The sequence below is a fragment of the Epinephelus lanceolatus genome, chromosome 17 (assembly GCF_041903045.1).
Source record: "Epinephelus lanceolatus isolate andai-2023 chromosome 17, ASM4190304v1, whole genome shotgun sequence".
Taxonomy (NCBI): domain Eukaryota; kingdom Metazoa; phylum Chordata; class Actinopteri; order Perciformes; family Serranidae; genus Epinephelus; species Epinephelus lanceolatus.
In genome coordinates, this window is record NC_135750.1 from 9074104 (window position 1) to 9096746 (window position 22643).

General features: G+C 41.6%; 1 protein-coding gene across 2 annotated transcripts in view; it reads right to left on the reverse strand.

The window, feature by feature from the left end:
• Positions 1-22643, reverse strand: part of kcnh1a (potassium voltage-gated channel, subfamily H (eag-related), member 1a) — a 75189-nt gene that overhangs the window by 37195 nt on the left and 15351 nt on the right. For both annotated transcript variants that reach the window (XM_033612439.2, XM_033612438.2), the window contains 4 exons: positions 19818-19924; positions 19323-19451; positions 14908-15026; positions 14243-14635 (listed from right to left, as the gene is read on the reverse strand). In XM_033612439.2, coding sequence (XP_033468330.1) covers positions 14243-14635; positions 14908-15026; positions 19323-19451; positions 19818-19924 — 748 coding nt within the window. The remainder of the gene's footprint in view (positions 1-14242; positions 14636-14907; positions 15027-19322; positions 19452-19817; positions 19925-22643) is intronic.

Below are 22643 nucleotides of genomic sequence, written 5' to 3' on the forward strand. Positions count from 1 at the left end.
GAGTTTTGAGTTATGCATGTTTTTATCAGTCTCTCTTTTCCTATTTACCTCGTTGTGTCCTCATGTTCCTTCTGCTTAGTGATTCATGAGTGACTTGGCTGCTGTAACGCTGTAATTTCCCACTGGGATTAATAAAGTGCGCAGTGGATAAAATTACCTTTGATAGCTGTTTGTGTAAAGAAATACAACACAAGATCTAATACACAGTGCACAAAATATGATGTGCAGTATTTGTTTCTGTTTATTTATCTGCAATGAATCTAAACCTCTCTATAACGTGACAACTGTTAATTAAAAATAATCTGCCTCAATCTGCATTCACTATAAATCACTTTTTTTTATCATACAAAAGAAGCGATTAAACCCACTGTGGACACAAAATATGATGAAGTGATGTACTCCTGTGTTTGCTCAGGGTCTTCCACGTCAGATATTAAATAAAAAAAAAACATCCAAGCACTTTAAAGGATCACTATGAAAGTGTTTGAACCTAGAGTAAATATGATATGAAGACAACAGCAAACAGAGAATAAGGAGGAAAAACACAAGATTCAGAGTGTGAACATATGCCGAGTGGATTTTAAAAACATTCCTGTGTGATGAAATTGTAAAACGTGGAGCAGTTACATAACCAGCTGCTAAATGTCTACTCAGCTTATATTGAAACACCCACTCAAACAGACAATTGCAGTCCCATCAGTTTGCTGCTGGTATGCGCTCTGTGTGTGTGTGTGTCTGAGTGTGCTGGCAGTGGTATTGATTTGCTAATGTGCTGTGGTCTGCAATGCGAGTACAACTGCAGCGCTCGCTGTCACTTGATCCGATCTTGCTGCCTGTCAGACACCTCAGCTCCTCTGAAATCACTTTACAGACCTGAGCTCGAACACAATTCAATTATCGATGCGGTCGTGTTTTGAGTTCTGTTGCAAACTCTGCAAACACAAGTTGAGAGAAAAGTTTGTCACTGAATAGATTTAAAAGAGACTTTACATTTTGGGAAATATTACAGGGAGTTAGATGAGATGTCTGTACTCCAAATATGAAGTTAGAGCCAGCAGGTGGTTTAAAAATACACCCTACAGCATCTCTAAAGCTCATCAGTTAACACAGTGTATTTTATTTGTTTAATTTGGACACAAACAGAAATTAAAAAAGAGACAGGAAATTACATGCTAGCTGATTTGTGCTAAATTAGGCTAACTGGGCTGGAATCAAACTATTCGCCCTCCTGCTGAGACTGTTAGCTTAGGGCGTTTTCATATAAGTACGACTGATTCGTATGGTGATTGCCCCCCTTCTCTACTCCCCCACTAGTCAGCGTTCACATTAGCAGTATTGTTCTGTACCCGAGTACACTTGCGGCATCATGTATGTGACATGTTGTTGTGGTATGATGTAGAAAAAGGTGCCACTGACACAGACACTGCTGCCCTGGAGACCGTTATCAGCAGGCGGAGCAGCAAGGCGAAGCTCTGCTGTCGGGTGCAGAGTTCTCTGCCTCCAAGTGGAGCTCCGAGTGTAGGTCGACTGTGGCTGTGAAGTCGGATCTAGACTGCTTCTTAACTGGTTAAAAATTCCTTGTAGCTGTGATAAACAGCACTCCACTTCCATGTTTTTGAACAGTTGGTGTTCACACCTGATACTGTGCCGGAGCACACATGAACTGTACTCAAGACCACTTTTTCAAGTGGACTCGGCAGGGATTGGAGTACTCTGGTCAGGTATGGGGTACTGTCAGTGTTAAGGTAAACAACAAATAAGTCTGCACACCAAGTAGCACCCGCCTGGAAGCCAGGTCAACACCTTGAGCCCTTTGTCACGCTCCACAGGTCATTTCTAAACAGTTTTTGTAGTGTGGCGTGGGGCATTATTCTGCTGGAGGGCCACTGCCATTGGGGAGTACTGTGGGTTGAACATGTCAGGTGGTAGTTATTCACTTCACCTGTCAGTGGATTTAAAGGGGAACTAATGTTTTTTTTAACCTGGGCCCTATTATCCGATCTACTTTTGTCTAAATGAGTGATAGGATGTTCAATATCTGACATTTCTCCAGTACGAAGCTAGGGCTGACCTGCCTACTGATCTATCCAGTTGGTCAAAATCGGGTAAAAATTCGGACTTGTTTGTTGTGGGAAGTCAAAAGTCTGGCTCTGAAAACTCACGTCTTGCGAAATTTGAGTTGTTGCAGGAAGTTACCACTGGAGTGAGCTTACAAACGTGAGGAGATACTCTGTTTGGAGTAGTCATGGCTGAATTTTTACCCGATGGATCTGGATCTGGATGAGCCATTTGAATTTGATGACCACCCATATTTTTTTGAACACGGAGTACACGGACGTACACAGACGCAGAGCTCATTGAAATTGAAGAGCGGACAAGGAGAGAGAGAGAGAGAGAGCAGCAACAGGCAGAGGAACATGTCCAAATCCAGCTAAAGGTAAACCACACATAGAAATAAAGGAACATGAAGAAAAAACACACTGGTGACTTTCCGTCATGTACCAGAAGTCGGAGGAAGAAACGTGTGGCTTGAAACATCAACTCTGCGTTAAAATCCTTATAAACGGGAGCTTCTTGGTGTGCAGACTTATGTTTTTTTTACCTTGACAGACATTTCTTTGGTCCAGCACCCACTCTATTGGACACTGGGATGTGAGAGTCTTTTGTACTGTTTTTGTACTGTCAGTGTTCCCACTAATTAAACTGAGCTGGACTTTGGGGTCAAGTGTACTCAGGCCAAAATCCCTGATGTGAAGCCTCCTTAGTCTGAGGACGTGGGCAGGGGGTAACTGTCTGGCTCCATAAGTTCAAAAACACACCCACCAACACCTCTAAACCTCATTAATTAACTGTGGAGGTGAGCACGGTTGGCGTTCAGCTGCAGGAGGGAGAGGTGTGGGGACGGCTCAGGAGAGCAGTGTCAGGTGAGCTTATTGGCGCAGCTGGTGCTCGTTGTTTAATCATAGTCTCCCTTTAAATGCAGCGGCGTGCTGGACCTCGGAGGACCGCCACACGCCAGAGACACACTCAGATTTTGTTTGCTGTACGACTGGAGATATTGTTAGCCGAACTGTGTCGGGAATTTGGAGCAGCTGGACAATGAGAAGCCGAGCAACCAGAGGCACATGGTGAAGAAGCTGGGTATTTATGTTGAAGGTGTTTGTGCGCAGTCATCAGAATAAAAGAACGTGTTTGGGCTGGGGGAACTCACCATGACACTGAGACCTGCTACATTGACCCATATCACAAATTGTTGTTTTTACATTTGTTTGTGTGCAAATTAAACCATTTTTACTTCTAAACTAAGTTAATCTACTCCTGGCTTTCACAGACATAACAGCGGCTTCGACTTCTCATCACTCGCAGCAACAAAGCAAATAAAGGAAATTAAAGATAAGAGTCATTTTGTGTTAAAAAAAAAGTAGTCTAATTACCCGTTATTATGTAATAAGTACCATTATCTTTTCTACAGATGAAGGCAGTAAACTCCCACAAACTTTGTTCCCTAATATTAGTTTAATGCCTTCTTTTTCCTACGCACTTTTAATTTATTATCAAGTCACTGTAGAAATAAGTGTTGCAGTTTTCAGACAATTATAATTTTGTAAAAGAGATATATCCATGTTTAAAAACACCTTTCAGCCATAATAAAATTTGCAATTAAACAGCAGTTAGTCTGTCAGATGCTATTAGTAACCTTTTACTATTTTAAGTTTATGAAAGAACCAAGAAATCCTGCACAACTTTGAATACTTGTTTACGTACATGTGCTCTATTTACACCTTTTATTGGGTAAAATTTATTTAGTTTAGTGATTAAAGTGTGCAGGAATTTTAAACCTGTCATTGTGTGAGGATTTGTGGCAACTATTTTATGTTTCATAACTCAATGTACACCCCAATATCAAATATCAAAGGAACAGTGTGTCAGATTTAGGGAGATTAATAGCAAAAATACATGGAACATGGACGTAGCGTGACATGTCAGCTGTGGCATGCCCGTGTTAGACCCCTATGAGGGGAGAGAGAAAGAAATGAAGCAGTCACGATGTTGCTGGCTTTGAGTCCAAAATGTAATGAACCAGCCGCGAGCAACACCCGGAAGTGCTATGCAATCAAAACATCTCTACACCAAAGCAATGAATTACAGATATCAACTGATTATTCTACTTCCAGAAATAAAGGAGTATTACAAATTATTTTTCGACACATTTTTTTTTAACATATTAAAGGAATTAAATTAGCTTGCATTTTCAAATTGTTATTAATTGTTTTACATTCAGTGCATATTTTTAAATCTATAGCTCTCGGCTCGTTCATTACACTTTGGACTTGAAGCCAACCACATTATGTCCGCTTCATTTCTTTCTTTCTCCCCCTACAGGGGTGTAACACCTGCAGCAGACCACAACCATTATGATCAACTGAAGGTGCTACACTGACCGTGGAAGCTACACTTGCACATGCTATTTTTCCCCATCTACGCGTGGCTCCACGGCCCTTCAACAAGTAAAAACTACATATAACTTTAAAAAAAAATAAGCGCAATCGGTTTCAAAAGGCTAAAAACTAATACCTCATTGTACTAAAGGCGATGCAGAGCAACCCTCTGTGTGTGTTTTTACATTTCTCATTAAAATAAATCAATCAAATCGATGCACCCTATCGTTTAAGTGATCCAGTTAATTAATTCAGTACCAGTTAACATAATCTATATGCTTCCAAACCCTCCATAATCAACTGCATTATTGCTTGGCAAAACTCAATACACACACAGTGAAGCAGGCAGCAACCACACGCTGCGGGGACGAAGCCTGTGTAGCAGCTTAAAAGTTGACACGCTGTGTCCGGCCCCGTGTATTTTGGCCATTAGCGGTGTCTAGCAGTGAGGATGGCAGATTGCAACCAGCTGAACTTCCCCCCAGTTAGGATTCCTTTGGTGTTCATTGTTCAGGAGGTTTTTACCATGAGCCGAATTATCTGCTGAGGTCTCTTCCTCTCCAAAATGAACAGACTTGGTGATTTTAACCTGCAAAAACACTGAATACAGCAGTTTCATGTTAGTAAAACAGTGTTTTTCCAACGCTGCTCGTCGCAGAGGAGCTTCTAATTATGATGGCTGACATGAGGACGCGAAAACGCGAATGGCACTGTCTGAACTGTCTGAAGCCAGTGTTTGGTTTGTCTGTTCTGGGCCACTGTAGATGTCGATCTCTGCCGATGAGGACCCGCTCCCTATGTAAATATAAACGTCTCATTCTGACATAACGAAAACCCGACAGTTCTTATTTTCAGATGATTTTACACCAAAGAAAACTTGTTATATTATATTCCATTTCCATTTCATTTCTCTCAATTTGGCCAAAATAAAGAAAATATGTTGTTAAAGGTGGCTAAAAGAAAGAGGTGGTTCTTTAATGCACAGCACAATAATGTTCAAATGTATTTTCAATGCCAGGATGACTTTTATTTTGGATATTTTAACACTGCTGCAGTCAATCTGTCACAACTGACATGTTTGTTACTGCTGACGTGAGGACTGAATCAGCTCTCATGCTGCTTTAATGATGCTGTTGCTCATTTTCAAATTGTACTGTAGAACATAATGTGATAGATATTATCTCCTGGCAATAAAAAGCTTCAGCAGGAAAGAAAAAACACAAGTTAACTTGCTTTCTGTGACATTTAATTCATGCGTTGATGCGTCTGTTGTCGTACTCTCATCAGGCACCGCAGCCGAAATGTTGGTGCAAGAATAAATGTCACAGGAAATGTGCCTGATGGAGAGTTAATACAACGTGTTTGTCAAGTGTGCGTGTGTGTTCTGCAAGTAAAAAATAAAACACAAAACTGTTCATAATCATATTCTAATCAAACTGAAGCCTACTTGAGTGACAGCTCGGTGGTTCCAATTCTTCCCATCACGTCCCATGCATGAATACAGGCAGAAGAGGGAGGGGAGGGGGGAGGGGCATGCAGACAGAACGGATGAAAAAGAAGAAAAACAAAAATGAAGCACAAGTAAGAGAGAAGACACTTGATCAGTCGTAAGCGGTGAATAAACACATGAGAAAACCAATATTCAATAAAGGCTTAAAATGAAAAGAAACATAAAACCTTACGTGCAGTATGACCAAAGCATGCAACTTTTTAAACAGCTTTTTTTTTGCAGCAGCAGCAGCAATATGAAGTGAGTCACGTGTTGTTGTTTTGGGTTATCAGTCATTAGAAACCGAAACGAAACAATGACTGTGAGGTTCAGTCAGTCCCGAGGTGGCGGCGCTTTAAGATTGCCAAGAACAACTTTGACAGCCGCTCCTCGTTAATGATCTTCCCCTCCCTATTTGGAAACCTGTTGGGGAAAACAGCCATCAAAGTTATTCATGTCAGTCGTTAAGGTCTGTAGCAGCAGCAGCAAGATGTTTCAGCTCCCGCTTTAATAACATTGTTTACCCGCCTTCATTTACCCTTTCCATGGATTGCCTCAAAGCAATTTGGAGCAAATTGGAGTCACTGAGTTGTTGCAGGGACGCAGTGGAAGATGATCCTGGAAGTGGATGGTCATAGCTCTCATGTTGGTTCACAGCCAATGAGTCCATAACCCTATCATAGGGTAAATGTACACTTGAACCTCACGGTCAGTATAAAATAAGAAGCTGTACTCTGAAGTGTAGGGCTGCAACTAAACTAGTTTTACTATTGCTGATTCTTTTTTCAGTTTCTATAAAATCCACGAGTCCAAGGTGACACCAGCAAACTTGTTTCAGTCCAAAATCACATTATATGCAATGTATAATTATATAAAACTGAGAAAAGCATCTAATCTTTTTCACCAACCTATCTACAAAATAAGCCCAAAACCAAACAATCTCTTCAGCAGACAAAGCCTGACTTACAGCTTAAAGGGGAACTTCTGTATTTTCAAACCTGGACCCTATTCCCCCATGTTCATGTGTCTAGGTGAGTAATAGGAACAACAGTTAAGTGGCCCTGTGCTGAGCGAGACCTCTGCAGCCAGCAACAGCATAACAGGCTGCAATGTAATCCCTGTGGGCAACTGAGCAACATGAATGTACAACCACTAAAAGTGCTTGTTTTTGCCACTGACAGGCTCAGATTGTTATTATGAGTGTCTGACATTATGGAAAGAATCCCTACAAAGATAGACCTTTTAGTTGAAACCAAACCCAACACTTCCGGTATGGTACCTTAGGAACCAACTGTAACCCTTCTAACCCTAGGTCCGCTAAGTGTTTCCACCACAAACAGTCCTCTTAAAAGTGGGCGGGGTTGTTGTCATTCACTGCTCCGTCCAGCCCTTTCCTCCTTTATCAATCTGCACCTCGTTTATCGTCCACAGAACGAGGCTGCACGCTGACATTTTCAGAACAAAATAGAACAGGCTGCAGTGAGAGTCTCTCTCCATATTTAAGCATAGTGAGTTTGTGCATTTAGTCCTTCTCAGGCAAGCTCAGGGGTTTAGTGTTGCCGTAGCCCACAGGAACAACACTCCATGACACTTTTTTTTCCTCCAAGTGAGGATTAGAATATATGGAGCTTGAATAATCCGGTCAAAATGTATATGTATTTTTAAACGCTTGAAGATCCACTCATTACTGAAAGTGTGTGTCATATAAAAACAAAAGTGATGATCAAAGTTGCCACAGTGAATTTTAAGGTGTGCTGACTGATTCACGTTGAGTAACATTACAAGGTAACGTTCCACCTTAAAAGTCACCGGCAGTCGGCCCAGTGAATGAAGTTATTTTTTCTCAGACTCCAGCTGCTGTGAGAGGCAGCAAAACATCCTTTCATTTTATAGTTACAGTTTACTAATAAAACTCTCCACAGTATGAACAGTGGTTACATGAGCCTCAAAACCAGACACAACTCAGTGTTCACAGCTCCACCTTTTAGTACCAGATCTGTGTGCTAGGTACCCCAACAGAGGGGGGACCAAACATGGGGACGGTATGAAACGGTTCCATTGGTACCATCCACAACTTGTCACAGTGGAAACAGAAAACTGAACTGAAAACAAACCTGACTGCTTGGTGGAAACGGGGCTTTTGTTCAACCAGAAACAGACCTGAAATCACTGTCACCAAACCCACCAGACTCCATCTGAATAAACAGTCATTTCAGTGTGTATAGAACCAGCATATTTTCACATCTAACTGGGTGAATTAGGGGTTTATTTCAACCAAAACAGAGTTCTTGATTGCTGGAACAGAGGAAAGACAAACCAAGATGGCTTTGATGAGTTTTATTTTGCTTCTGCTGACTTTTAATTAATTGTGTTTAAGGATAATTAAATTACGGTTTATTCAAATGGAGTCTGGTGGACATGACGATAGAGAGCTTGGGGCTGTTTCTAGTTCAACAAAAAGGTTTTTCTCTTTAACAAAAAGGTCTATCTCTGTAAGGATCCTTTTAATAATGTTGTGAGACACTAACACTAACCCTAACCCACAATCTGAGCCTGTCAGTGGGGAAAACAAGCACGTTTAGTGGACGGAAATTGGCGGTGCTCAATTGCCCACAGGGATTACATAGCAGCCAGGTTGAAAAATACCACAGTTACCCCTTTAATCTCCTGTGCCATAGTGCCTGTGCCATTTTTTGTGCCATCAAAAAACTATTAAAAACACATTTAAGAGCCACACCGTTGGACCAGGCATGACCATGACCACCCCATTTTTACTTTCAATTTCTGGCAGCATCCTCAGAGACAAAATCTGCTGTTTATACTACTGAAACAAATAAATAACACTGTGGCTGTGACAAATTGTGCACTTATTCACCATCTACTACTCATTTACTATACTGGGAACTCTCTTATACTGTCGAGTGCCAAATGGCCCAAATCCCCCACATTTTCCTGCCTACACAAAGCATAATGCAAGTTAGCTCACAAGTTAATAAATGTTAGTAGGACACACCAATTTAAGTTTCATTGTGGGGTATTTTCCAGGGTTGTAACCAACAATTATTGTCATTATCGATTAATCAGCCCATTATTGTCTTGTTCTTTGACCCAAAGTGAGTCCACGTTTTGTTTGCGTGCATGCAGCAGAGGTGATACACATTCTCCCCAATGCTGTCACACAATTCCACTGATCGACACGTCAAGATATGCAGCAATGCGTCACCAAAGGCTTTGCAAATGTTTCATGATGACTTTTTTTTTTTTTTTTTATCTGGAGGATACACACACTGTGTTTTAGCTTTTGTTTGCTTACAAGAAAATTCCACAGGGCGCCAAAAATCAACAAATCATTTGGTTTGCAGAATAATAAAGAGGGTAAAATATGCACAACATGATTCCCCTGAGCCTAAATTGTTTGTTTTGTCCAACAAAACAAAATGTTAAAATATTTAACTTACTATCAAGGAAACCAGCAAATAGTCAGGTGTGTGAAGCTGTAACCAAAGAGTTTGTGTCATTTCTGCTTAAAAATTAATTGACTAATTTCAGATTTCACACATAGCCATCGGCATAATGAAGGAATTTGTCTCTCAAAGCAACGGTGTGGCTCTTTTAGAAAGCTCAAATAACAGTGGCCCTATCTTCTAAATCACAAAGCTTGTTGTTTTCCCCTCCTGCTGACCTCTGACTGCTTCTGCTCCGGCCACTTGAACTTGTCAGCGTTTAGGATGCTGAAGCACTGAAAGACTAGAAAGCAGCCAAAATGCTGGACCTGCAAATAACACTCAGAGCTCGCAGCCAACCAACAAGCCTCTATTTTTAAATCATTACCCCAGCATTTCATATCACCCTGTACTGTGTTTGCTACCCGCCAGCCCCCGAGAGCCGACATACACTGTGCTGCTTGCTGTGTGACGCACCGCGTTGTTTAATGCTTTCACAGCATTTTACACAGCCCCAATAACACACACACACACACACACACACACACACACACACCATGAAACGTGACGCACAGGCGCACACAGACACTCACACAATGATGCATTATTAGAATGAAAACCGGCAAGTGCAGGACTCTGAGGCCCCATTTAATCAATGTGTGTGTGGACACTTGGACCTGATTCAAAACTGTGGTTGCACCATAAAAGATATTTTCAATCAGATGCAGCTGGAGATTTAACAATCAGCAAACACATGCAATATTTTCACATGTAGGCATTCTGTAAAGTTATTTTCCACCCTCAATGAAGGTATACAACATTATGTCGTAACTGAACAACCTGTTTTTCTTCCATTTTGCAAAAGAAAACTGGTCAAAGAGAAACATTTTCAGTTCCAACACCAGCATACACTCTCATTTATGCACATATATAAGCAGATGGCAAAAGTGTAATTGCGACCAACTCAAACTTCTCGTCTGGTAGCACAACATGCCTCAGCTTTAATCACACATGACTTGGTCCTTTTGTCAGCTGTCATTAGGTGTTAATGGTTTTAGGGCATCAGTGACACAGCAGAGCGCTGAGGAGCGCCTCAGTTTAATAATGTAACGCTCCTTCCCCAATTAAAACGTGCCAATTATCTCAAGATCCTGTGATAGCTCTCCAGCAGACACTCCTCATTACGGTCCAACATTTACGAATTCACAAACAAGCATATTATTATGTTGCTCATTCCAACCTCGTTTTTCTCACTGTCACTACACAAAACAACAACCAGTGAACAGAGCTTGGTCTGCACTGTCACGGCGTTGTTAAATGTGGCTGAGTGCCTGCGTGGAAACCTCATAACCTGTCAGTCACCTCAGGAATGATCACCTCTTGGATTTTAACTCCAGCCCAATTTAATGGCAGAAAGTTGAGTGGACAGGGCACGAGGTCAACTTTTCCAATCTGTCAGCATGGAGACGGCTAGTTCAGCTAGCTTACTGTGTGCTGTTTCTATGGTAACGATCCTCAAGAATCCTCTCTGATGTTTGATTTCAGCACAATGATTCAGGTTATTAAATTACGGCCACTAAAAGAGATGATTTTTACTTTGTTGGTCTGTGATCTGAGTTATGGATTAAAACATCTCCTCCACCAAGCTATGTCACATGATACATATTTTCTGATTATATGATTTATAATAATTATCTTGTTACATATCAAGAAGCCCATGAAATGGAAAATTGGACTGTGTGTAACAGTGTGACTCACCAAATGAGTCTGACTCTGTGTTTGGAAATATTTCTAAAACACTACTTAATAAAATCATTTGCTCATTCAGACCATGAGTTACATTTTTTTCTGCAATCAAAATGAATGATATACAGATATGAAGATATATCCTATAAAACAGATGTTTACAAAGTTTTTCTTTCGGGAAATAATCGGTAGCTGAAAATAGGTAATAAATTGCAATTATGTTACTGCAATACTCAGTGTATCACAAAAATGTTGTATGGTGACGAATATTTCACTTGCAAAATGACTATACGTATATCAGTCAATCATCCTGTGTTACACTGAATTTGTGAAGAGGAAAATGGGGGCCGTGTTGTGTTCAGGAATTACAGCTGCATCAGGGGCTGTACACATGCCGCATTTTTTGCACCCTCAAAGTCATTGTTTTTAACGTAGATGCGCAGAAGGCAGCTCAAACCCCAGAGTGACGCCAGAGTAATGCCAGAGCGACGCAGTCACAGCGTGCACACGTTCCCAAGTGCCTATTGTTCAAAGCATGACAGCTACGCTTTGAGATTAACAGAGTTCAACTTCTGGAACATCACAGCCGGCAGATATCTTTCCCTTCTTCTGTAAATATCAGTCTGTGTTAAATATGAAGAAGTAGTTGATCATGTTAGTGCAGGGCTACCCAGAGCTTTACATCTGTCCCACGGACAATAGGTCCACACACTTATAAACAGAAGATCAGGGGTCCGTTTCAGAAAGGAGGTTCAACAAACTCTGAGCCTAACCCTGAATTCTGAGTTGAGTAACTCTGAGATGAGAAACTCTGGGTTACGGGTTTCAGAACAGGTGATTTCAATCGGTTCAATCAAAACAGAGTTTGTTCACTCTGAGTTAAGCGCATGCACCACGATTTTAAAAAGCCGCCATCAATGGAGCCCTGATACCACGAGTCACCAGGGCAACAAGCTACAAGAAAAGGTCTGCATTTTTTTACTCCTCTTGAGTTGGATATTTTAATGCGCTCATACAGCGCATTTGAAGCTGTTTTCAGGAAGAAGAGTAACACAGCTGAGAGTCTGCGTGGGAGAAAATTACTGCTCGAGTCAAGTTTAAATTTATTTTATACATTTATGCAATCACAATAATATTAGGCTACAGATGCAAACAGGTGGAATGGTGTTAAAGCTTAAATTTAGTTCACTTAGATGCAATCCCACCTCATTATTTTTCAAGTGAAAATGGTCTAAAAACAAATTACTTTTAGGTGTGATTTGTTTTGACTAGAAATGAGACATTTTGACTAGAAATAAGACAAATATTCTTGGTATGATTTTGAGTTTTTGCAGTGCACATTAATGCTGTGAATGGACTTCATATTCACATAGTCTCCTTAATTTTGTGAAAGAGCAATGATGGGAATGTGGGTTCCATCAATGCACCCTATCACACCGGGAAATCCTAAAAGAAATTAAAATGACTAATCCCAGTCTGAGGTTGCAGCACCATGTCATTAACTGAATATGATTTATAATCATAAATTTTAACTGATTTCTACATCATTCACCTGCAATCCTGTGGAACTGCTCCTTGATGACCCTCACAGGTTTATGTCCAGGGAACACAACAAAAGAGTTTAATAGATGTTTCAGAGCTAGGGACACTTTTCTCACAGCTCTGCAGACAGTGGCCTTACTGATATTTTCTGCATCTCCAGTATTATACAGAAAACTCCTGTTTGCAAAAAACCGAAGAGCAACACAAAGAATCTGGGTAGATGAAAGTGCACGTCCACGGTTGGTGACGTTGGTTATGTCACGACGGATGACATACAACTGCGTGTGTGGCGTAAGAGGGAGGAGACAGCTAGAAACTCGAGGTTCATTGAAGAAAACCTGCTCCCGACCAGGTTAGGTTCACAGAGTCAGTTGCCATAGTAACTGACACCGAGCTTCAGTTACCTCTCTTTCTGAAACGGGCTGGAGTTACTCCTCTTTCTCTGGTTTAAGTTACCTCCCTTTCTGAAACGGAAAACCCAGAGTTTCCCTCATTTCAGGGTTAACAGATTCAGAGTTTTCACTAAACCTGCTTTGTGAAACGGGCCCCAGCTCTGCACTCAGGATTTCAGGTAAACGGGCTATGATACCGTGCTTGTCGAGGTTGCTTAGCAAACACGCTCTTGAAAGCTGGCACAGAAAAGGCACAAGAGTAGCACCCAGCACCAAACCTCTCTTTTGCCAGGTGGTTAAAGATGGTGCATATGTACAGCCCCTAAATGGGTTTTGGATTATACTGCATGAGCTGTGTGAGAGTTAGTAAACAAATGTTTGGTGTTTTGATATACACAGACCCCCATTACTGTAGTTTATGACAAATATTTGCCTTTTTGGATTCTTCTTTCATTGTTGGGGCAAGACAAACTAAGTTTTCTTCACAAATTCTGTGTTACACACTGTGAGTAATTACTATACAAATAGTCATTTTGCAGGTGATGTATTCCTTTTTAAGTACTGTGAGAATAGTGTATTGTGGGGCCTCTGGTGATTCCCACTTCCATACATACACATACTCACATACATACCTAGCTATTTACATGTTATTGTTGTTTTTTTGTTAATCAATTAACTGTTAAGTCTGTAAAATGTCCAAAAAAGCCAATCAAACGTTCACAGAGCCCAAGGTGACGTCTTCAAATGTCTTGTTTTGTTTGATGAGCAATCCAAAACCCAAAGATATTAAATTTACAACGATATATGACAAAGAAAAACTGAAAATCCTGAGGCTGGAATCAGGCAATGTTTGTCCTTTTATCTTAAACTTAAATTAAGCAACTCATCAATGAATAAAATGGCTGCTGATTATTTTTGCATCTGATCAACCAATCGTTGTTTCCACCCCACATCAATTATTCTGCATAAAATATCAGAAGGATGGCCGCCACAATTCCCCATACCTGTCAGTGATATATTGAAATTGCTTGTTATGTCCAATCAACAGTGCAAAACCCAAAAATATCTGGTTTACAATCACCAACACAAAGAGAAGCAGCCAATCCGCACATCTGAGAAGCTAAAACCAGTGGATGTTTGCCACAAAGGCTTCAAATGTGACTAAAGGATTAACAGAACCGCCGCACTCACCTCATCTACATTCTCGAAGGCGTTGATGACGTCATACGGCAGGCAGGACAGCAGGTCGATAACGAACCAGGTCTTCAGGTAGTTCATACGGATCAGCTTGGGGTCTGAGATGACCTCGCCGGCGGGTCCGACGAAGGTGGTGTGGAAGTTTAAAACGATGTCCACCAGGAAGATGACGTCCACGATGCTGTCCACCACCAGCCATGTCACGTTGTTCTGCTTGGTCTTGAAGGAGACGTTGTAGGGCACCATGATGGCGGTGTAGAAGGTGAGGATGAGGATGACCCAGTCCCACGTGGTCTTGAAGAGGCAGTAGTGCAGGATGATGTGGGGAGGGGTTTTGGGGGTCTCCTGTTTGTACTGAGGTAGGATATCTGAGCCGAGCTGCAGGACCTGCCGAGAAACAGTGAGTCAGGTAAACTCGGCAGACAGAAACATAAAGAAACAAACGCAGCAGGAGGCCAAAAATACTGCGGCTTAAATCATGTCGTTCTGACTGTGACGACAGCTCACCTGCTCAGAAGAAACGCTGCGTAAGTCTTAGAAGTTGACCCGATCTAAAAGACTCACATTTTCTCAGTGTCCAAAGTTTGTTCTCCAAAGTAAACAGTAATTATTTTTACCAAATCAACAACAGAAATAAACATGACGTGCATCCTTCGTACCTCAGCTAAGCGGGAGTGCTTGTGGACATTCTCTCCTTTGTGAACTGTGGGCTGCAGCTGTTGTAAGACTCCTCTACTGCTCGTCAGAGCTCGAGTCAGTCGGGCAAACTTTCCCCAGCCTGCGGATCAGAAACACATACAGTATGCACAAACTTTTACATAATGATTTTCAATATGTGTTCTGCTGCTGCGTCAATTCCTGGGGCCACTGCATGTTTTCAGAGTTTGTGGGAGCTGTGAAAAGACTCAGAGTCAGGGTCCTAAAAATACAGTTTCTAGGATTAAACAATTGCTAAGGGTGCTAAGAAAAAATACTTTAAAGATTGTAACTAATGAGTTTAACTGTGTTAATTACTTGTATTTGTAGAGCACTATTAACAAGAACATGTTTGGGTTGCAGGGCTGTGAAAATGTAGGTTTTATATCCTTGTTTCTGTTCTACGACATAACTTTTTGTGTTTGTATGGAGCTCTTACACTCATCTTCCTGCTGAATTAAATCCATCTTTCTGGCGGTTTCAAGAACTTGAAATTATTTTCTCCTGATCCATAAAGAATTACAATTGTTAGCGAATCATCCAAATAAAAATGCACTCAACTAATTTAGCATTGCACCCCTGTCCTAGCTGGCCCCTGACTTCAATATGTCCTCGGAAAAACATTGGACTCTTCATTGGATAAGCCCGTCCTTATTCCGAGTTCGTCAAATATCGCTGCTTGGTCAGTGATTTCCTGAATGAATGTTGAGCTAAACCATGATGTTTTTTTGTCTAAACCTAACCACGCACTTTTGTTCCACACAGAAATAAACATAAACACAAGTTGTTTTTCTGACATGAGTTTATTTAGAAAAAAGACTGTTTGCATCTAACGAGCAGAAACTGTACATTTCCTGTGAAAATGGAAGTGTACTGGGCGGCACTAGCTCAGTCCATGGGGACTTGGTTTAGGAACTGGACAGCCAGCATTTCAAATCCCCGTCCGGACCAAGCATGGAGCATGGACTGGTGGCTGGAGAGGTGCCAGTTTGCCCCCTGGGCACTGTCCATGTGCCCTTGAGCAAGGCACGGAACCTCCTACTGCTCGGGGCAGCCACCTCGCTCTGGCATCTCTCCATGTAATGCATGTATAGGTCTAATTTGTGCTTGTGTGCGCATTTTGGGCCTGTGTGTAAATAACAACAGGGTGAAAAAATTGAATTTCCCCTCAGTGATGAATGAAGTAATGACACAAGTAATGAAGTATACCTTTTTCCTTCTTCTTAAGAGACACAATGCATGTAACAGGCGTAATTTGACAACAGACACAACCAGGATACCTAGAGCGTCATAATGTAGATGTGAAAGTCCACTGACAAACAGTGATATTTGACGAGTTGGGAGTGAGAACATGTTATAATTTTTGTTGTAATGAAAACCCGGATAATGACATTTTAAATGTCTAACGTTAGAATTTCACGTTGTGTGAACATTAACATTATGACGTTTTGCAGATGTTGGGTTTTGTTCATCATATCTCACAACTACACGCTGCCACTCTACATCAAGATGGCACTGGCATGAGAGGAAGTTGGATTTTGTTACTTACCGCAACAAAAAACCAACAGAGGATCAACATCATCTGTTGTCAGTATTCTACATTAAACTGACATTGGCATTAGACACCCTGACATTGAATTTTGGTCACCCAAATGTCCCAACCTAAATTAACCAAATATCAACATTTAACGATAAAGGTGTCCAGCTGGGAAAATATTGTCATTGATAGTTTGAAAAAAGGATTAAAATCAATGCAGCAGAACCAGAGGTTCGACGACGGTTATTCCTTTCACAGGTTACTTTAAACTATTTAAAGCAGTTTCCCTTGAGCATCTGAGAGCTTTATGGCATCTTTAAGATGAGGTTTTTGTTTTCTGGGACACAGCTTCAGTGTTTTAGTTCACTCTCACTGCTCTCATTGTTTTTGGCTGCAGCACGCAGCTGTTTTCTGCAGAACAAAATCCCTAAAAAATGCTTTACATTATCTACTGGGACAAACAAAGTTAGCGACTACCCAGGTTTTCGCTCGAGAGTTGGTTGAGACTAAAAACAGAGCTGAAATTAAACTGGATGTTGGACTCACATTCACTCTGTCTCTGCCGGTTGTGTAAAAAGGCTACTGAAAGTTCACCATACCAAATCAAACAGAGATAATATGTCAATTTTGTCTTTATAGCTGGACTCCACTGTTTCAAGTGGCCACTAAATCTGTTACTGTAGGTTTAAAGTCTTTGGATGAAGTCAGAGAGTGATTGCAGTCATGATGACAGTAAGACAATCCTAACTTTGCTTATGTGTGCTGCTGCTTCTCTCTCCACTCTCTCCTCTCTACTCCGGCAGCACAAACTCATGCTTGCTTTTGTTGCCTGCAGGCCATGTCCCGTGTAAGACAGAGAGCTGCAGCTTAAGTATTTCCTGATGCAACAGCCTTCACAGCAGAGCGCTACCTGTTGATGCCGAACTACAATCTCAGTTTCACTCCATATCCACATCCTGTTTTTTTCCCCACTACGGCTTGTTTGTAGTCGCTCACTTGCACCAATTCATGTTCTATTTTGGCTGTCTTCAGCGGTTACACGGTCCAGTGAGTCATATTTTTGTGTTGTGTGCTGATAACCATCATGATGGGGTGCGTATTTGACTGAGTGGGTGTTTGCCAGAGCAGATGCACAATACGCAGGGTTGGATGGTGATCGCTGGCGAGCTAATGTTACCTCTGCCGCTCTCATTTTTACATCTCTGTGTGAAAAGTTTTAGGTAACACATGTCTGCCACACAGTGTGGAGAGAAAAAGGATCTTATTGGGCCATTTGAAGTATGAAAGTAAATACATCTTTCCTTTTTTAAATCACTCTTAATGTAATGTCTTAAATCACACATTGGAAACAGAGCCTATGGCCCACTGATGAAAGCAGCATGAACTCAGCATCTGCGGTGACATTCTCGGGAAAAATTAAAGGCGGCACACAGTTAGTGATGCATTTTCCATCACCCAGCAGCGGTTGGTCCGCCAGAGAGGATAGGCGGTGTTTATGTCACAAACTGCTTTTTAAAGGCCCAGCACATGACGAAGGCCGATTGTCACCTGTGTCTCGGCCAAAAATTTGCACCCGAACACACCACAAAGACTACAGCCAACAGCCAACTAGCTTGCACATTCTGCACCTGTGTGAGAGAAAATAACTCTTCATGGACGCAGGCAGCGGTGGTCTGTATTCATTATTCGTAAAGGGAAACCGGAAGATCAATAGGACACTTCCTCATGACTTGAGCTGTTTAATTTCCTTACATCCATTTCTCTTATTGTGCACTGAACTCAACTGCCACAGTGATTTCATTTTCAGCTGAAAAAGCAGACAAGAGACAATGAGGGCCAATGGTGTGGGAAACACTGCCGAAACTAGGGCAACGGCTGGACAGTGACCAACGGCCGACCATCAGCTTGAGTTTGAATTTGAGGTACCCCTCAAAAACGTGTTAAGACGGGTTCAAATATGTATAAATACGGATAAAACTGATAAAACTGAACGACATGTGGGTGGGCAGCAGGTGAGAATAAAAATATATCTTTTATTTCTCAGAATGAAACAAAGGAGAAAGATGTGCAGTATGCGTGTCATATTTAGACATCCAAATCACCATTATCAAGCCGCAATTCCTTTTATTCTGAAAGTCAATGACACGAGTTGAACCTTTGACCCTGTCGTCACATTTGTAACCGACGTGGAGGACCCCAGAGTTGAAAATCTGTAGCCGGAGGAAGAGGTGGCAGCCTACATCGAGTTCAAGACACTCGATGGGCATCCTTTTACGGTTTTATGGTGGTGGTAGGAGCTAAAATGTTTCCTAACCTGACAGTGACTGCGGGGAATGTTTTCGCTATCTCGGCATCACATGCAACCAGTGAAAGAGACGTCTCCTCCGCTGGAATTCAAGAACGGAGAACCCAGCTTAAAGTGAGTGACTGTAGCCTGAGTGTATTTAATCACAGGTGTGGGTCGGGTTGCGGGGCTTTGACTTAGACATAATGTCGGGTAACGGGTCGGTTCTGGTACTGAGCTTTATGGGTATGGGCTGGTGCAGGTTTTCAGAAATGGACCCGTACAGGACTCTGGCTTGGTGTGTCAGGGCCCTAGCTCACTCGTGTGTGAGGTGGCATACTGTCTTTGTATGGCCTCTGCTAGCATTGCAAGTAACAGTCACTATGACCAGGTGCCAACTGACAGATGACACACAGGAGACACTGTTTGGACGCCACCCAAGACAATGAAAGGGAGATTTTAGAGACTGCGATGTCTGAATGAACTTTCGTTGGCAGCTGAAGAACTACATCCTATTTGAAAACATGAAGTTGAACAAATTAAATTCGTCGACTAACCTTTGGACGAATCGTCTTCGATGGGTTGTTTAAAGGCTGTGATGTCACTGAACGTGCAAAGAAACAGGACCACCTTCTCTTGCTCATTTCGTATAGGAGCAATCTTCACAAAAAACCAAACAGGCGTCCCTGAAAGTATAAAAAGAACGACACACATATTCAGCTGCAGCTTATTTTAGAGGGAATGACACTGGGTGCAAATAGAGCAGAAAGTGTGAACTGAAATGTTCTGGACTTTCAAAACTTTCCGTGTTTTCCAAGCAGAGGGAGGTTACACCTGCGAGTGGAAACAAACACATCACCACATTTTTTTCTGGGGGGAAGGTTTCTCTGGTCTGGCTCTCAACCAATTAGCACATTTCTACAGAGGTAGAAATGTTCTAGGCTGCCTTTGAACTCAACTTTATGTTACAGGAGCTCTGAATACATTTGCATGACAAGAGAGTGGAAACTTCACATTTTTCTCTTTCCCTCACATATGGCGCCGCTACTTACTGTTCTTCTTGTACATCAGTATTTCAAACGAGTTCATCTCATAATTCTCGAACGTTAGTCGCACTTTTTCCGTCGTGTCCTTGTCCGTGAGCTCCCCGTACATGAAGCTGGAAGACAGAAAGGGAAATAACAATTTGAATATTTAATAGGCAGCGGCACATTCGACAGGCATGCTCGTTCTTGCACTCGAGTGTGCTGCAGAGGGCTCGAATGTGTAAATGTCTTAATGTGTTAGTTGCCAAGTATTCCCCAGTCTTACTGTGGTACTTTGTTCTGGTCTCCAATTTGTTTGACGGGAGTTTTTTGTGCAACCTAATTGAGCTTCAGTATCCTGTTTTATCCGTGATTTCCTAAATTTCACTGCGTCTTTTCCAGAAAGAAAATGATGCCATTTATCAAAGGCTGCACCTTAACTCTGCAGACCAGTTCCTGACTGCTACCTCGAGACCCCTGGAGACGTTCACAGCATTAGGGTGTATTAAATATAGAGTAAAAGTACATTAAAACTCATTGAAATGTATCCTGAAAGCATAAAAAAAGATAAATGCAGCCCAATGTCTAATTGGCCATAATACAAAGTACCTCTCAAAAACAAATTAAACCTGAAGATGGGTCAAGCAACCATGAGCACATTTAACCACGCTGCAGAGGCATTCATCTCACTTTGCCTGTTATTGCCACCCTCAGTAGCAGCCTGTTCCAGCGTGATCTAAATATAACTCAGAGTTTGTTATGAAATAAAAAAGGAAGGCTAAATTTAATGAGACTACATCCTGACGCTACAGAGACTTTTCAGACCAGTGCTTGATGTAATATTACTGATGAATATCCTCTCTCTCTCTGAGCCGGGAGGAATGTGACTTGCTTCAAAGAAAAAAACGATTCCTCAAATGACTCTCATCATGCGTGAAAAATTCCCACAGGTTTGTCACTGTATGTTTACAGGATCGGGTATAGAACAAAAAGAAACATATACATAATTGAGGAGACACAGCGAGAGCAGTTGAGATGGAAATAACATCTTTGATCCACACACATCTGCAGCTAAAGAGGCTCAGATATTAGACTTAAACACTCGGGGAAAATGAGCATACATTTTATGTTTGAGTCATCCTCCAAAAACATCAAACATGTGCACTCTTTTTTATGGACCCATATTCAGGCTCATGGAGATTGCTTTTGACAGAGAAAAGGCTAAAAAGACCAAATGATTAAAGGCATAGATGTATATTTGAAAAATAATAAAAGTGGCAGTGATACCCAGAGCCTGGGAACCGGATGAATCTGCAAGCTCATGTTTCATTTGCTCTGGTAGGCACGTGTGCTCATCCTCCTGTACAAACAGATTTCCAGCCGACCTGGCTCGGGTCAGGCCAATCACAACTAACTGCTGATCTAATATTGGGGCGTGTTTGAGACGATGACTGACAGCTTGTGGAGCTTTTGTGCTTTACGCAAAATTTTTGATGATGACGTCGAGGCATTTTCAAAAACAACCAAGATGTCTGCGGCTGATGTGGATCTTTCTGTTGCAGTGATATTCAAATTCTGACGAAAAAAGTGCCAACAGTCATTCGCTGACCTATTGATGCTACGCCATCACAACTCATCTCTGCACACTGTGGTCTGTTTATGGTTGTAAAGAGAGAACTGGATATAGTGTTGAAGGCGGGGCCTCGTTCAGTCCGAAGAAAGTTGCTCAGTGGCACATGAAGCCAAAAAAGTTCTGCTTCCTGGGTATAATGAAATGATGCAGATCTTATATATCCATGGGTCTATAGAGTAAGTGCACTATAGCCTTCTGCTGGCTGAGCTGGCCAACTTCCAGTTTAGCCCTCTGCTAACTTGACTAGGGAAAAAATCATTCAGTCACGCATCTTTTCTAGAGTTTCAAAATGTTATAGGACTAAATGGATAAAATTCTGACAGTGAAACAAATCATTTCACAGCTAGTGTGATGTCAAGACGTCAGATTGTAACCCCAAACCTCTTTCTCACAATGTAAGTCTATGGGGAAAAAGTGTTTTTTGGCTCAATGGCATCATGTGACAGACGCCAAAGTTTGGGCACTATTTAAAATTGGCTTCCAAGCTCTGCCTTGTCTCTGGATGCTTTGCTTACATTTGTCCATCGCTCAGTGCTACATTACATTTCGTTGCTCTCGTTGGTTCAGCGTCTATCCAATTGTGTCGAGAAGCATTTTAATCTACAGCTGTTGATAACGCCACTTGGAAACAAGCGCAAACATCTGGGGCTAAAAAAAATGAAGCCAGCATGGAAGAGCCAAAAACTGCTGTTCATCAAATGGCCACTTGAGACTGGCTCCAGAAGTGGGTCAGTCCTCACAGACTCCTATGTTAAAATGCTCTCTACATCTTAAAGTAAACATGTTTACAGCCTAGTACAAAAACCGTTTTGGTCTCTGTAGCTAATTTCCCCCTTCATGACAACTGTACGGGGGTTATTTTTAATATAACTCAAATGTTTACATGTTAGAAAGGATTAAAGTGCATGATCAGGTTGCTTTGAGTGACAGGCTGTCAGCCTCTAAGTCAGATCCCCCCGACGCTCCTCCACAGCTCCAGCCTCTTCCCCAAATTTGGTCACTTCTGGCTGCAAAAAAACCAAGATGGTGATGGCCGAAATGCCAAACTCAAGGCTTCAAAACAGGAGTCCACAAACAGGCTGTATCCGATATTTTTAAAAGTTTAGTTTTGCAGGTATTTGGTCAATTAAAATTTTAATCTCATGACCCTTGATGAAAACATAAGTAATTACACAAAGTTATTACCATTCGTAAAAGCCACCAGGTGCTCTGCAGATTTA